Consider the following 15,978-nt stretch of genomic DNA (forward strand, 5'->3'; position numbering starts at 1 on the left):
CATAGTCTAGTTTTAAGAGAGCTGTGCACAAAAAATGCCGACAAATATCAATGAAATGAAATGACCAAAATAAAAGTGCGCCATAAGTCCTCCTCAACAATGTGAAAGACTCATAGTCACACAGAATACGATTACTTCAAGTTGTCACTGGTAACTGTGGTTCTACACTACTGACTCACTACCTTAAAAGTTTAATGTGTTCTGATAGGATTTTTTATAATTATTAAAAATAAGATGAAAAAGCAACACAATAAAATAAACAGAAAACAACTTACAGAAGAAATCATTGCAAGTGTCTTTTATTCGTTTCTCAGACACAATAAAGCACATAACCCAGAGCACAACAGGACTAGGGGGTGTATGAGCAAAGGACATCCTGTGATGAAGGAGAAATGACTGATTCAAAGCAACGCCTGGACAGAGACGTTATTACTCAGGCTGAGCAATGCAATTCATTTTTTTCCCTCGTTGCAATAACAAATCATACGTGCATGTCTTATTTGCAATATTTAAAAAACACATTTCTAGAAATTATTCATAATGTCGTTGGCGGTGGCATCTCACACATCAGCTGGCGGCTCTGACATCAGCCAGCGACAATTCTTCCACTTTTCAAATCGAGATGATAATCTTTTTCTTTTCCTCCACAGTACAAATCTCCAGCTCCATATTTAAGTGATTTCAGCTGTCAATAACCTTAGAGGGCTGAAAAATTAAACGCTTTAACGACACAGTCAAAGCTACATGTTAATCAAACACAGGTCTGCAGTTGACACAGCACTGAAAACGATAGTAGATAAAATCTCTTACATTGTAAACAGATAGCAATTACAACTTAATCTGGTCCACAACAGTGATATATTACTCATCTATAGTTTTCCTCATAGTGCTCATTTATACAATACTGGCTTTTAAGTCAACATCTTTAATTTCTTGACATGACATGTAAGAAAGAAGAATGCTACATAAGCTTTGAATAATATATATACTGTCTATATATGTAAAGCTGAATTACCCTTTAAAACACTTCACATCAATATCAAATACTGTGAAACCATTACAGTTATACTTCAGTCCTTTCTACCTCATCTACCAACACATTCTACAAGTCTCTATGGTGGAATGGATTCAGTACATTTGAATGTTCAGCTCTCAACAGCATTGTTAAATTTCACAAAAGCATCCAGTTACACCTCCCTGAGATGAAGACCATACTGAAATGAAAGGAAATATATATTTTTTGAAACACTGACTATATATAATAGACTGTATATGCTGCATTGGACAGCAATTTAAAACAAAACAAAGTCTCTCTTTTCAACGTGCGGTAGAGATCATGTCTGGTGACATCTTTTTATAACCAAGAGAAACCTAGCTGTTCTTTGTAACAGGTGTGATCAACAACTTCCTGGACGAGGCCTAGAAAAATTAAAAACTTTTCCCAATTTAAACCATACCTGAAAAATTCAAGATCAGCTTTTCAGATCAGTCTGTGGAAGTCGCATTTTGTCTACCACTACTTGTGCCTCTGTAATTTCCACTGGCTCTCCCAGCGCAGTGTGTTTGTGTGGCCAAACATGACAGATAATTACAGTATGGTGGCACAAGACAGGTAATTTTCTGTCAGTGTTCTCCCTCAGATCCCACAGGAGCATGGTGTTGACAGTCTCACTTTGTCATGGTGCAAAATCCAGTGAATGAGTAACAACAACCATGCTTCTGGTCTCGATCATCACCTACCATTAGGCTTTGAAATTTATGTCACTTCCAAACATAATTTGAAGGTGGTCCATTGTGAAAGTTTGTAAATGTAAATGGTCAGAACAGAACTTCCAGAGAGGGATCTAAAAATAGCTGCGCTGCAAGCTGTCTGAACCTAAAAAGATGATCTTGAACTGATCCAAATTGAAATCAGGTAAGGTTTTAACGCACGCAAACATATGCATGTGTATTATATATATCAGGCCCAATCCCAGAACTTTTTTCACACCTTAAAAACAACTTTAATGTAATTTTTTGTTTGATTTTGACATCGTTTCTGTCAATGATGATAACAGATAACTTTTTATTATTGAAGTCATCTGGGACTGCTTTAAAACAAAGACAAATTTCTACAGGGGCAAGAAACATGAAACCCAAACAACCAGACAGTTAGAGTAGCTCAACTTGAAGCCCAGAGTTAGCTGAAGATGTCGGATTACAATGGCACAACCAGTGTGGTAATAATGTCTGGATGGCCTTATACATGGAAAAGATTGAGTGTATGTGTGACTTTCAGTCTTTTGGAATGTTCTAGAAATTCTTTGAGGCAGCCCTTCACTTCCCATGATGCAAAGCTGTAGGACAAGGGTGCTCCAGACATCAAAGAGTTCTTTTAGTTAGACGGTTCCTGTTTCTAAGTCTAGTTTATGCAAATGATTTGGTACCAATGGAATCAACTGGTAATAGCGCTCTTTTCTTTGTATATCTGCAGAAGAATACTCCCACCTCAAGAGCTTGCAACGCAAATCCTTTCATGCTGAAACGAAGCTAACTGGGTGGAGAACTTGGGGCAGATGAGCTAAGTATCCTGGAGGACCCGAGGAGAAAAATATCTGTGCTGCTTTGCTTGGGATGATGCTGGGGTACATGGATAGAGTTTGGGAAATCCTTCTTTGTTTCTCCTTTAGCAAAGTTTGGCTAACTTTTTCTGACTTGTCTGATTGTTTGACAGTTTCTTACCCCACTTGATTGCTTTACAGTGATGTTAGTTGTTCCCAGATCACAGCAATTAACATGGTGAAAGCAAAGTTCTTACCATGGTCCCAGTACTGGCAAATTAAAAGTGTTGAAAGCTTCTATTTGAAACTTGTAATCCTGTGTAGATGCAGACAAATCTCACCAGTTCTGGTGGTCTTCTTACAGCACAACCAAAACCCAAGAAAAAAAGAGCAATTTAGTCTTCAGTATGGCCAATAGAAGACAATACCAATGCAACTTATTGTTAGACTTCTACTAGTGTCATTATTGCCATTAACCCCTTAAAAGCTACAAGGGGATTTAGGTCCAGAATGTATGCACTAAATTACACTGTTACCTTACATAATTTAGGGCAATGATTTAACAATGTTAGACACTATGCATGTGTTACATTAAAACTGAGCAAACGCAAACAAACCCTTATATTCTTAATTCCACTTACAGTACTTAACATGTGAAAAATAAAGCTAAATTCAGTCCATGCATGTTAGAAAGGCTGCTGTGTATCAGATCCACTTTAATATTCTCAGATGGTCAGTGGACTGAAAAAACAAATAATTAAAAACAAGAAAAAGGAAAAAAAAAAAGCAAGCAGAGAATACAGCCGCAGTGTGAAGGTTTATGGTTTGGGAGTGGCTAACAATGTGCAGGAACTGCACTTTATATTGAAAGGTGAGGGAGCTGATGCAGTTCTAGTGTTAGAAAAAAAAAATCCAAAACAGACAGAGTAAAAAGCCAGAGAGAGATGGAAATGGAGAGATGAGGAGAGAAATTGAAATAGTTTTGAGAGGAGCGAAAAGCATGGCGGAGGCAGAAAAAGCAGGGCAAGCTGAACACAGCTTGTCTGACATCAATCCAGTAGTAGTTTTTTTGTTTTTTTTTTGTTTTTAATCGGCATCCCACGCTCACTGGACACATATCTGATTCTTCAGACTGTTGGAGAAAAACAGAAAGAGACGGAAAAGATTCATCAGTGATACACTTCAGATATTGTATACACAGTTTATGCAGCACATGGCAAAATAAAGGAAAAGAAACATTTTGGTGCTGGCTGCTGTCGCCATTGATTTACACCAGTTAAGAATCATAAAAATGTCAAGAAACTCATCAGTTTCACAATGGATAAGAAAACGATGTCAAAGCTTACACTCACTGGACACTATTAGGTCCACTTTGCTAGTCCTGGGTCTGACCCTGCCTTGCAGATGTCGCAGAAGAAATTGAGACTCATCAGACGAGCTAATGTTTTTTCCAGTCATTTAATGTCCAACTTTGAGAACTGCGTGTGTTGCTGGACTGAAAAAAATCAACATCTTCCACACTGCAGAGCTTGGAATGACATATACCACCAAGATATGATAAATAGGTAGAAATTGGAGTTATTCAGTCTTCAAGCTCTTCTTCTTTTTCAGAGATGCTCTTCTACATACTTTGGCTCTAATGAATGATTATCGGAGTTACTGTTGTCGCGTTTGTTTTCTGAGAGAGGATGAACAAACTCAATGATGAATTTTATTTATAATGAAGTTTATTAAATGGTCGAAGGTTCCAGTTACAGCACTGCGGACCTCTCTCTGTCCAGCTGTCCTGACAGAGAAAGGGTGCCACTCCTCAGGGAATAAAGTTTTAATAATAGCATAGAAATATCACATGAATATGATTGGTTAAAAATTTGGTGAGAAGCCTCAGACTTGGCTTTCCATAGATAGTGTTTGCTCCAGTTTCTGTCTCCTCCAATCAGGCATCTTTCTCTCCGTAAAAGAAAACTCCTCCCCATTTCCCTGTTGCTATGCAGTTTAGTAGTTTTTCAATTCAAGCTCACCCTGACTGCACGTGTGTGTGGGTTCCACCCAGCACCTATCTCCACACCATAACATTTTCACTTCAAACCAGTCCAGCCATTCTCCTCTTTTATCAAAAACACATTTTCAACCAGAGAAATGAGCTCACTGGATATTTTCTTTCTTTCTTTCTTTTTTTTAAAATTATTCTCTGTAAAGCCGAAAAGTGGTTGTGTGGGAAGTCTCTGAAATTTAAGACTAGCTTTGTTCCCCATTCTGATGCTCAAATTTCAGCAGGAAGTCTAAATGCATTGGGCTTCTGCCATGTGGTTGGCTACTTAGAAATTTATGTTAATGAGCAGGTATATGGCGTGCCTAGCAAAGTGACCAGTGTATATATATATATCAAAAGACAAACCAAAAATCTTTCAAAAGTTTTAGGCTTCCTGTTGAATTTTGCAAAAGTTTTGAATTGAAAAGAGTAAATATGAATAATTGGTTTATGGAAACCATGCAGGGTTTGGTTTGTTATATATTCTGACAGGGCAAAAAAAAAAAAGATTTTGTTTGTGTTTTCTCCTCTTCAGCTGAAATTTTAAAATAAATAGAACAGAATAAATAGAAAAAAGAATACAGGAAAAGAATAAAGGTGTTATTTGGATGTAGATTATTGGATGTAGATGTAGATTATCATTTAAATTGATATGCAGAGGCTTTACCTGTTTGTTTTCTTCCTATTTTTTAAACTAATACTGCTGAAAAAAACACCAACTTGTTCTTATCCAGTTAATAAGTTTTTAGATCTTTTAATGCTCCAAACAGATGAGAGAATCTGGCTGCTTGTGTTTCTTGTCATGTTCTGTCGCCTTCAGCCTCAGTTTTCCTTTATATATCGTGTTGAATCTCCATCAATCCTGCACATGCTGTACAAAAACAATATGAGTGTGTAGTTCCACACACATATTTAAATTTAAACTGCTGTGCACAACATACAACCATACCTCAGCTGCCATCCTCAGAGCATCCCAGGATGTATAGTAGTTTCTGTTTTACTATTTTATTACAAATACAAAACTTCATTCATGTTTTTGTGGCGTGGCCCTCCAGTGTTCTAAGTAAACATTAATTCGGTCTGTTCAAAATGAAATAGAGAGACACCAGTGCCAGAGTGGCCATCGGGGGCAACGGGAGAATTAAACACATAAATTAATCCGTTCACACATTGTAAAGTTGAACCTGCACACACAGCTCTTTTTCTCTTGGGTTTTTTTTTTGTTTGTTTTGATATTGTGAAGTTTTAAAATGCCAGAGATGACTGCACAACTGCTGAGACATAATGGTAGTTATTGTTCAAAATAATGTTGCCGGTTTTGTATTATGAAAAATATGACAGCTCAGTATGCAGCAAAGATTTGAAGAAAAAAAATATTCTAAAAAGGTTTTGGTAATCAACTTGTATTTGCAGTCAATCATGTCTCTCATTAAATAGTAAAGAAAAGAAAACAGATGCGAATCAAATTAAGGTTAATGAATCTCTTGTCACATTGCAGTTTTGTATAGTACGTTCTACATGCAGAAACTTGGTGTGCTGAAATGACAGAAGAATAACCAAAGTGTCTGTAGCCTTCTGATTTTTATGCCAGTTAATAATCACTTCATTCATCCATCTTTCTGCCCCTTGTCCTGTCACAGTTCCTACCAGTAGGACATATCCACAAGACTTAATCTAGGAGGTGTGCATGAGGCATCCAAATCACAACCACTTCAACTTGCTACTTGTTATGTGGAAGAGGACTATAACCTGTCCTAAACTACGGAGCTTTTCCAAGACAAGCTCCCACAGAAGAAGAGGAACATCCACTACATGCATGTATGGCCATAGGTGAGGGTGGGATCATAGATCAACCAGTAAAAAAATACAGCCATACAGCTGTTTACTCAATGCATTTGAAGCACTTTATCTACAACCATGGTCAAGTTTGAATCAGGAATGAACCCACAGGCTATTCTCCACATAGATGACCTCCTCTGAGCAAGCACTTGCTGAAAGTGGGAAGGAAAAAAATCATTTTAAAAAAGTTCCGCAGAACCAGGCTCAGGGAGGGGCTGCTATCTCCCGTGACCGATTAGGGGTGAGAGGAGGAAGAAAGGACAAAACAGACGCTGATGTTCTTTGTGGAGAAAGGCCATAGTTGGGTTTGAATCAAGACGCCTGCACTACCAAGACTGCAACCTTATTCTTTCAGTCACTATCCAGAGCTTGTCACCATAGTTGAGGGAGGGAATGTAAAAACAAATGAATGGCTTTGGTTTCAAGCTCAGCTGTCTCTTCACCACAAGAGACTGGGGTACACTCATCCACTTTAATTTAGCCAATGCACCTGCCAGTCTTCCACTCCACAAAGTCCTCTAGGAGTTTTCAGTGGGTTGGGTGGAGTGAACTCACCTAATCCTCAATAAGACTGGAGGTTTTTTGTAGACCCTGATTCAATGAATTGAATGCAGTTCAAAACATGACAGCATGGCCTAAAATGTATGTCCAGTTTCCTGAGGGCCTGCATGTGTCAAGGCCTAGGGCCAAAGGCAGTCAAGGGGATCTAACACCTCTGCATGAATGAGTTATTGTTTGCATGCCAAAGATTTAATTGACAGAGACAGACCGAGACATTTTAGCTGATAGAAAGCTCAGTGATACATAATGAAAAACAAACCTAAGACCAGGCAGCAGGAACACCTGACTTTATACTTTGAACTGAAATTATGTTTCAATGGAAATGTAATTTCTTTGTAAACGTAAACATATAACATGAAACATGATTTAAAATAGATCCTCATAAGGATTAGGCCAGGTGGTTTGTTTTTAAAGAATAAATTATTTAGCATTATTTCTTTTAAAATATTTGCCTTTGAAAAATCTGGAATGGAGATACAATAACTGTATAGAAATGTAGGTTTTCTGAAAGAAAGCTGACCTTGATTTACAATATTCTTAACTTTCTAGTTCAGTGTGTCAGGTCAGAAAATATTCTTATTTTTTCTGTGGCTCAGTCCCTGAAATTTGCACAAATCTGCATGTCTTTCAAACTACCGTCAATGACTGATGCACACTTGGCCTGCAATTCATTTCAACAGCCATGTTTCTGTACTTGTGCAATGTGAGACATCTGGAGAACATTCCTTTTGAACTTTTGAAAGTATAATCTGCTGCAGATAAGTTTCAGGACTCAGTTTATACAAGTGGTTAGTTTAAGCACCGTTTTAGAGACTAATGATGCATGGTTCCCTGGAGGAAATTCTTAAAGCTATTGCAGTTGATTGAAAAATCAGATAAGTATATATCAGCAATAAGTTGATTTGCAGAATCGAAAAGGTAGAGATCTGGTCCTGTCTACCATTCTGCTCCTTTTTGTTCCATGCACTCAATGAAATCGTTTTTCTTTCTCTTGACATCCAGTGTCAAAAAGTTGCCAAGTAATCACAATCGTTGTGTGATTGAATAGGTGACTTCAAGCTTTTTCTGCATTGGTCCAGCAACCCAGACCAACAGATGGCCTCATCTTATCGCTTTATCATTACAGAGTTGCTGTCCTGACGTCTCCTCGATTAGCAGGACTGATGTACTCCCAGGTTCAATCGGTCAACACAATAAAGACTCAGTCACGACACACCAAAGGCTGCCTGTCCCTCAGACAGCACAAACAAGTGTGCCCATGGTTTGATAGAGCAGATGGGGAAAAAAATTCAGAGGCATCGTGCAATTTGCCCCAGTGGGGACACACAATAACTGCACAATTGTGAGCAGGAACATGACAGACTGGCAGTTAGCATCGCTTCTGTTGTTTGTTGCACGTAATCAAATGGCTTTTTCTCTGTCAGTGCAATGGGAATTGCATGTTGTCCTTAGTCGAACTAAGCAGAGTAATCACAGTCTGCTCTGCAAAAAGAGCATCCTGCTGTGTTTGTCTTGCAAAGACAAAAACAACTACACAAAACAAACTGTTGTGCTTATTTCACTGGTAAGCTCAACGTGGCAGAATGCACCAATGCTTCAGACTTATACCTCGACACAGAAAGTGTTTTGACTTACTACCCTGAACCTTTCTTAACAAACAGATCTTGTAACCCTCTTCCTCGTACACCAAGTATTTGGGTAGAAAAAGAAGGACAGTTTGGTCACTCAGTTGCTCAGAAATGTCCTTGCTTTTTTAAGAAAAGCACATGTGATTCTATCTAATGTAAAACTGATAGAAATGAATGATTCATAATAAACATTTATCATTTCTGATGGAATATCTGCCCATATTCAGCAACAAACACTCCTCTATTCTAATGGCAGAGGTTTAACATCCTAAAAGGCTGATTGATTTAAAAAAAATTTTTTTTGCATAGCTAACAACTGTTGTGCCGATTAAATAAGCAATCACTTTGAATTATTTGACTTTCTTAAGCAGAGAAGTCAGGCTCATTTTACATTATGTGCCACATACAGCCCACTTTGGTCTGTACATTTTACAGAAAAAGTTCTGGTTGTTTACGTCTTGATGCATGCTCAATCAATCAGGTAAGCAAATCTCCAAAAGTTGATTCTGTTCATCTGGACGTAGCGTTTTGTGGGAGAAACGTTTCGTCACTCATCCAAGTGACTTCTTCAGTCTCAGCTGATTGCAGGTTTCCCCAATCTTATAAACAGTACATTTGCATAATGACTGAAACCAGCCCACTGAAGGAACAATGGGCTGGGAGGTCCTTGCTATCTTACCCTGGAACACCACCAAGCCATTGGTTCACATATGTGGATGAACCCTGGGTGAAAATGAAATCTCTGTACGTACCACAATTCACGGATCACATTAACTTGGTGGACCGACACATCAAATTCACCAGGGAGGATATGAAAAGGGGCAGGTTAGCCTTCTTAGACTGTGAGATTTCCATCAGTAATGGGGGACATCTAAAAGCTGACGTGTACCATAAACCTACGCATACGGATCAGTATTTAAGGTTTGACTCTCATCATCCACTGGAGCACAAACTGGGTGTCATTAGGACGCTATAACACAGAGCGAACACCATCCCCACTGACACAGTGGCCAGGGAGGCAGGAGGACATCACATCAAGAAGGCCCTGAGTAAATGTGGTTTTCCCAGCTGGACTTTTGTCAAAGCTGGAAAGGCACCTAAAGAAAGCTGATCCAGGAGAGAAGGACAACCGCTGCCCAAGCGAAAACCTGTAGTGATTCCATATGTGTCAGGAGTATCGGAGCAGTTGAGACGCATTTTTTCTAAACACCGGGTCTCTGTAGCTTTTAAACCCCAAAACACGCTGCGCCAAAAATTGGTCCACCCCAAGGATCGGGTCCCCCGACACAAACAGAGTAACGTAGTGTATGCTGTCCGGATTGCCAGGATTTATACACCGGGGAAACCAAACAACCTCTGGCGAAGCGGATGGCCCAACACAGAAGAGCTACCTCGTCAGGCCAGGACTCTGCAGTCTATTCACACCTACAGGCCAGTGGACACTCTTTCAATGATGAGGATGTACACATCCTGGACAGGGAGGAACGCTGGTTTGAGCGCGGAGTCAAGGAGGCCATTTACGTGAAATGGGAAAGACCATCTCTGAATCGAGGAGGGGGCCTTAGGGTACATCTTTCGCCATCTTACAATGCTGTGATTGCAGCCATTCCCCAACTGTCTGTGAATGGGACTCATGGCCATTGATCAGTGGGCTTTGATCAGTGGGCTTTGATCAGTGGGTTTTGGTCAGTGGTTGTTGATCAATGGTCATGAGAATTTGCATAATTAAGATTAAGGAACTGACCTCCCAGCCCATTGTTCCTTCAGTGGGCTGGGTTCGTACATTATGCAAATGTACTGTTTATAAGGTTGGGGAAGCCTGCAGGCAGCTGAGACTGAAGAAGTCACTTGGATGAGTGACGAAACGTTTCTCCCACAAAATGCTACGTCCAGATGAACAGAATCAACTTTTGGAGATTCTGGTTGTTTATTGTCCTGATACTCCTGTAATTACTAATTACAAAGAATCGCTGTGCTCAAGACAAAGCCATCGGGATATGCAATTCCCCCGAAATCATTTGAATTAACTCCTGAGTTCATGGTAAATTTACCCTGATGAAGTGAGCTAATGCTTTTTAAATTCTAAGGGCCAATCACAATTTTTATGCCACATTTCCATCGCTGAATGTCACACATTTCATTACTCTGCTTGGTTTCAGGTAGGTCTCCAACGTATGTGATAAAAAAAACACTTGCGCCTTAACCCATCATTAAATCTCCATGGAAATCCAAAAATAAACAGGCTAATTTGCATTCACGTATTTGACTGTTATTGGCAGCCATGTAAATCTACCCTTTATGAAAAATTGTGTGTATGTGGCTAAAAGAAAAGTATCACATTTTATGTAAAAATATAAATTTTCACACATTAATGAAAGAATTAGCACACTAGGGAACCTTATTTTAACGCTGAATAATTTTCACAATGTGAGTCAAACATGGGGAGATATTTTTGTCTCTCCACTCATTATCATGGAAATGCAGAGTGGGATGGTGTGATATTAAAATGAAAAGGCATAGTGGAATATAAGAGCATCTCCAAAGTGAAAGAGAGAGAAAGAAACAGGCAGGAAGCCAAAAATGGGGAAAAAGGAAACAAACAGAACTGAAGACACCTTAAGACCAATGAAAGAAGGGAGGGGGAATGGAGGGCAGAGGGATCTTTCTTTTTTTATTCTGACAACAGAATTGTTTCTCAGCACTATGGTGCTTTATATATCTGAGGGTTTCATATGTATAAGTCTATACTGAGTCAAATGCTTTACAACCCCATGTTAATTAGATTCAGTATTAGGTAGAATCTCCCTTTCTTCAACGATCCCAAGACAAAAAACAAAATTATGTCATTCAAAGTCAGTGTTCTCTTTCAAAGCATTCTAATTTATTTCTTCTTACATTAAGTCATGTTACATTTGATCTGATACAGCAGAAAAAAATAGTTTTAAACAGATTTGTGTTTGTTTAATTCAGTTAACGGGTAAATGGACTGCTGTATGTTCAGTGCCTTTTTACTCTATGCGAGGACTCAAAGTGCTCCCTAAACTTCACACAGTAACACGTATCCATGCTGTGCTTTTATCTATGCCTAAGCACTTTAATTAACATTCACACGCACAGCTGTGTCATGGGCAACTCAGGGTCCAGCATCCTACCTGAGAATATTCAATGAAGGAGAGGAGAGGCCAGGATTGAACGCTTGACCTTCAATTGGTAGAAAATCTGCTCTAAGACCTGAGTCACAGCCACCCAAACACAGCAACGGTGAGCAGTCTCACTGCTTACTGTTTTTTTTTTTTGTTTACACCATTTGTTTTCTCATTTGTGTGGCCAACATAGCAGGTAGTAAGTGAGGCAAACTGGTGCACAGAGGTTTGATTTCTATAGCAGTCATTATGTTTGTCCCTGTTCACATCCAGCAGTTACAGAATATCAAATTCAGCCACCATCCTGTTCCTATGCATAATTTAACATTTTTGTTGTCACAATCTTTCCAGGCCAGAACTGTTTATGGATTATCTTTGTGTGGACCTTTGGAAGGAACTTGTTTTGTTCATGGTTGGTGTTATATTTCTACGGTAACAGCTGGTAACAGCTTATTTTCTAGTATGTGTGTATTGCTACCATACATGGTATGACACTAAGCTTACATAAACATGCACACACAAGCAAATAGTATTGTGCTCACCATTTTCATGCTAGTTTTGTTTCTAGCCAACTAGTCCACACACAAACCTTTCCTAATCAGCTTTCCTTCACACTGATGTGAAATATCATGAGGTGCCATGGAAAATGAATAAGAAGCAAGAAAAAAAGAACAGCGGAATCTAACTGCACTTAAAGACTCCTTGGTCTTAGATGCTTTACATGTTCTTACTGTATGTATTACTATATATAACATATCACTTCCTTACCAAGGTTGAAGGTTTAAAGAAAAGGAAGCACATGACCTATAAGGTGCAATTAAATCGTTCCTTAGTATTAAGAGAATTTGAATAGCTTTTATTATGACTGCTGCAGATGCTTCACTTAGCTCAGTTAGGAACCTTCCTTAGTAATCTTGACTATGTGACTCCAAATCTGCATAATTCTTGCCTCTGCGTGCTTCGCGTCTCACTTGTAGTCACTTCCTGTTTTCTTCTTTTTCTGGTATTTGGTTCTATTTTATGTTTTTGGTTTTTTTTACATCATGTCCTTTTTTGCCAACTTCTAATTCCTTGACTGTTTTCACCTGTATTGCTTTTAATTTTTCTAGATTATCTGCCTTCATTAAGTCATGTATTAAAACTTGAATTTTGTTCAGTAATCCTGCTGCAGTGTTCTGCATTTTGGTTATCATTCTGTCGAACATGTAGCAGATTTAATCTTCTCTGGCTTTTACAGATACAGCTGTGAGCTGGTCTGACTTGATCCGAGGTTGCAATATTACAAATGTTCTGATTCTGTCACAGGTTCTCTCAGGTTTGGTATTTGCATCTGATCTAACTGGGGTCTCTACTCAGAGACAAGTGCAGAGCTCCTGAAGCACCCTTAGCACAGTGAGTGCTGTGGCTACCTATTGACCACTTAATTAGCATGTGAAAGTATCTGCAATTTGATGCATTTCTCTCCAGCACAGCCTCATATTTCACACATCACTGCTGAGCACTTATACGAGATGTATGCTTCAAATGACTGCAAAGAAATTTTCTCATCAACAGATTCAGTCAGCAGTCTTGTATGTAAAAACCCTTCTTCTGCAGACCGATGACTGGCTTTTAAATTAGCTGGACTGTGTCATAAAACATGTGGAAAATAAATTCAAAGAAGCAAGAGGAAGCCTTCTAGGAAGAGCTGGCAATCTAGTTGTGCTGTAGGCAGGGTGAGCCAGTCCACCCTCTGTATTCCACAGGATTGCCAAGACTTGGGAAAACAATTATCCAGGCCAAAAAACTTGTTCATTACCTTTCACTGAATGATAAGAATCAAATTCTGTGTGGTTTAGTTTGATTTATTTTGCTTTTGTTCTTATGGTTATATAACTTTTGATGCAGTCATGTGACATCACTGCACCAGTTTATCCTGGGAAAAATAAAAGATCTGTATAATATGATTGTGCATTAGGGCTAAAGTTATACAAGAATTATATAGAATTCCTAGAAAATATGAAGACGTGGCTTAGACTTTAAGGAGCTTGAGGATGATACATGGCCTCAAACACTGCCCGAAGCAATGTGCTGCTCTGCACAATCATACTTTCACAGATTTAAGTCAAGAGTAAAATTTTTCACGCTACTACTGCATAAAAAGCCCCCCAGCTAACTTCTTAAGGTGGAGAAGGGTCTCTTAAGTAATTCACAGTACAGTCGGCGTAGGTTACACTGCTTCACAACCTTCAATGGCCGAGAGCAACAGCACAACCTGACTGCATCCAACCCTCCCACATGGCAACTCTGCAACTTATGTATTCCTGTGGTGTGTGACAAATTGTATCAGGACGTTGCTCTAGTGAAGCATTTTTCATGCATAATTCATTCTCCAGCCTACATTCCACATGGACATTTTCAAATCCCTTTGAAGTTAATTCTCTCTTCATGATAAACAGCCTCCCTCGCTGTGGCTGTGCGGGTCACGATTGTCAGTGTGGTCTGTGCTGGGAGAAATCACCTGTCCCAAGCAATTTCACAATACAAGAGGTTTACATCTAATAATTCACTGTGGGAAAATGATCTGTGCCTGATCAAAATGACAGGAGGACTTAATGCTGCATGATTTACAGTTAATTGAGCACTGAACTAGTTTTGTTCTACATAAAACAAACAGAACAAACAGGAGATTATGTATAACCCTTTTGTGTACCTTTACACAGTACACTGCATGCCCTAATGACAGGTATATAGAAATAGTGCATGGTGGATTCAGCTCAGCACTCAATATAATGTTCTGCATGAAACAAACAGACCACAGGCAGTTCAGATTGGCTGCCATACCATAGCTGGCAGGTGTCATCTGCCATACTACTAAACTTAGGACTAATTCATAAATTATCTTCAAAATTTGATATATTTCGACGTACGGTGACCGCAGCTGGCATTTTACTGTAATGACTTTGTGTTAGCATAAAGATATAATAAAAGCAGGCGTGTTTCTTGAATCATAAATTGTTTCATCAGGACTCCGTGGATAGGAATGTCAGTTTTGAAAGAAATAGTGCATGCACATCTTATAATATGTTTAAGTCAGCTGAAGAAAAAGGGAGGCTGAGAGCCCAAACACAGCTACTTTTCAATTCTGTGTATTTTTGGGGTCTGTACTAAATGTGAGGTTATTAAGCATTTTAAAGAACCACAACCAGAACCAAGTGTAGAACCGCATTTTGACTGTTCTATCCTGATGATAGTGCAATAATTATATAGAAAGTAACTATACTCAACACATCCCAAAGGTGCCTTTTTGGATAGGGATCTAGTGATGCTGGATGCCATTTGAGCACAGTTAACTCATGTCATGTTTAAGAAACCAGTTTCAGATTATTTAAGCTTTGTGACTTGCACGTTACCCTGCTGAAAGTAGCCATCAGAGGATGAGGTAGGCTGTGGTATTTAAACAATGCTCAGTTGGTACAACAGGAGCCTAAAGTGTGCCAAGAAACACACCATTACACCACCACCTCCAAACTGAACCAATGATACACGTCAGGATGGATACATGCTTTCCTGGTCCTTATGACAAATTCTGACCCAACGTTCGAAATGTCACAGCAGAAACTGAGATTCATCAGTACAGATAATGTTTTTTTTTTCAAGTCATCGAATGTCCACTTATGGTTATCCTGTGTGAATTCTAGCATCAAAGTTTAGTTACTCTTGCCCTCCTATCAGCTCAAAACAGTCTGGTCATTATTCTCTGACCTCGTGTCATCTTTGTTGTCCCATCCTTTGTAAACCCTAGAGATGGATATGCAGCAAAATCCCAGCTGATCAGCAGTTTCTGAAATGCTCAGTCTGACACCAACTACCGTGTCACATTCAAAGTCCTTTAAATCATCTCGCCTCATTCCTTTGCTCGGTTCCTTGACCACTGTGCTGCTGCCATTTGACTATAATTATAGACGTTATTCAAGGATTGCTTACAATCAGCCGCAAATGTGAACGTCACGGCAGAAGCGGTGGACAGATTAGACTGTCAAAATCACTTGGATCCAACTCTATGAACCGCTGATATCTTGACAAAATTTATGGGCTAAACTGCTGCTGCGGGTTAGGAATGTCCCATAAAAAGTGAGCACCATTTCTCCTGTCATGACCACACATGCCACTTACTTGATCTTCACCCAACAACTGTGGAAATTATTTGATCTGGACCAAAGTTGACTGGTGGATCAATGAAAACAAGGGCAGCT

At 39.2% G+C, this 15,978-nt stretch overlaps 1 protein-coding gene across 1 annotated transcript in view; it reads right to left on the reverse strand.

The window, feature by feature from the left end:
* Positions 1-235: 235 nt before the first annotated feature.
* Positions 236-15,978, reverse strand: part of zmat4a (zinc finger, matrin-type 4a) — a gene marked incomplete at its 5' end in the record, with an annotated part of 152,025 nt that continues 136,282 nt past the window's right edge. The window contains 1 exon segment of the mRNA XM_080894520.1: positions 236-3,672. Within this exon segment, the coding sequence (XP_080750646.1) occupies positions 3,645-3,672 (28 nt within the window). The 3' untranslated portion in view covers positions 236-3,644.

Source organism: Rhamphochromis sp. 'chilingali' (genome assembly GCF_963969265.1).
Source record: "Rhamphochromis sp. 'chilingali' genome assembly, chromosome: 10".
NCBI classification, from domain to species: Eukaryota; Metazoa; Chordata; class Actinopteri; order Cichliformes; family Cichlidae; genus Rhamphochromis; species Rhamphochromis sp. 'chilingali'.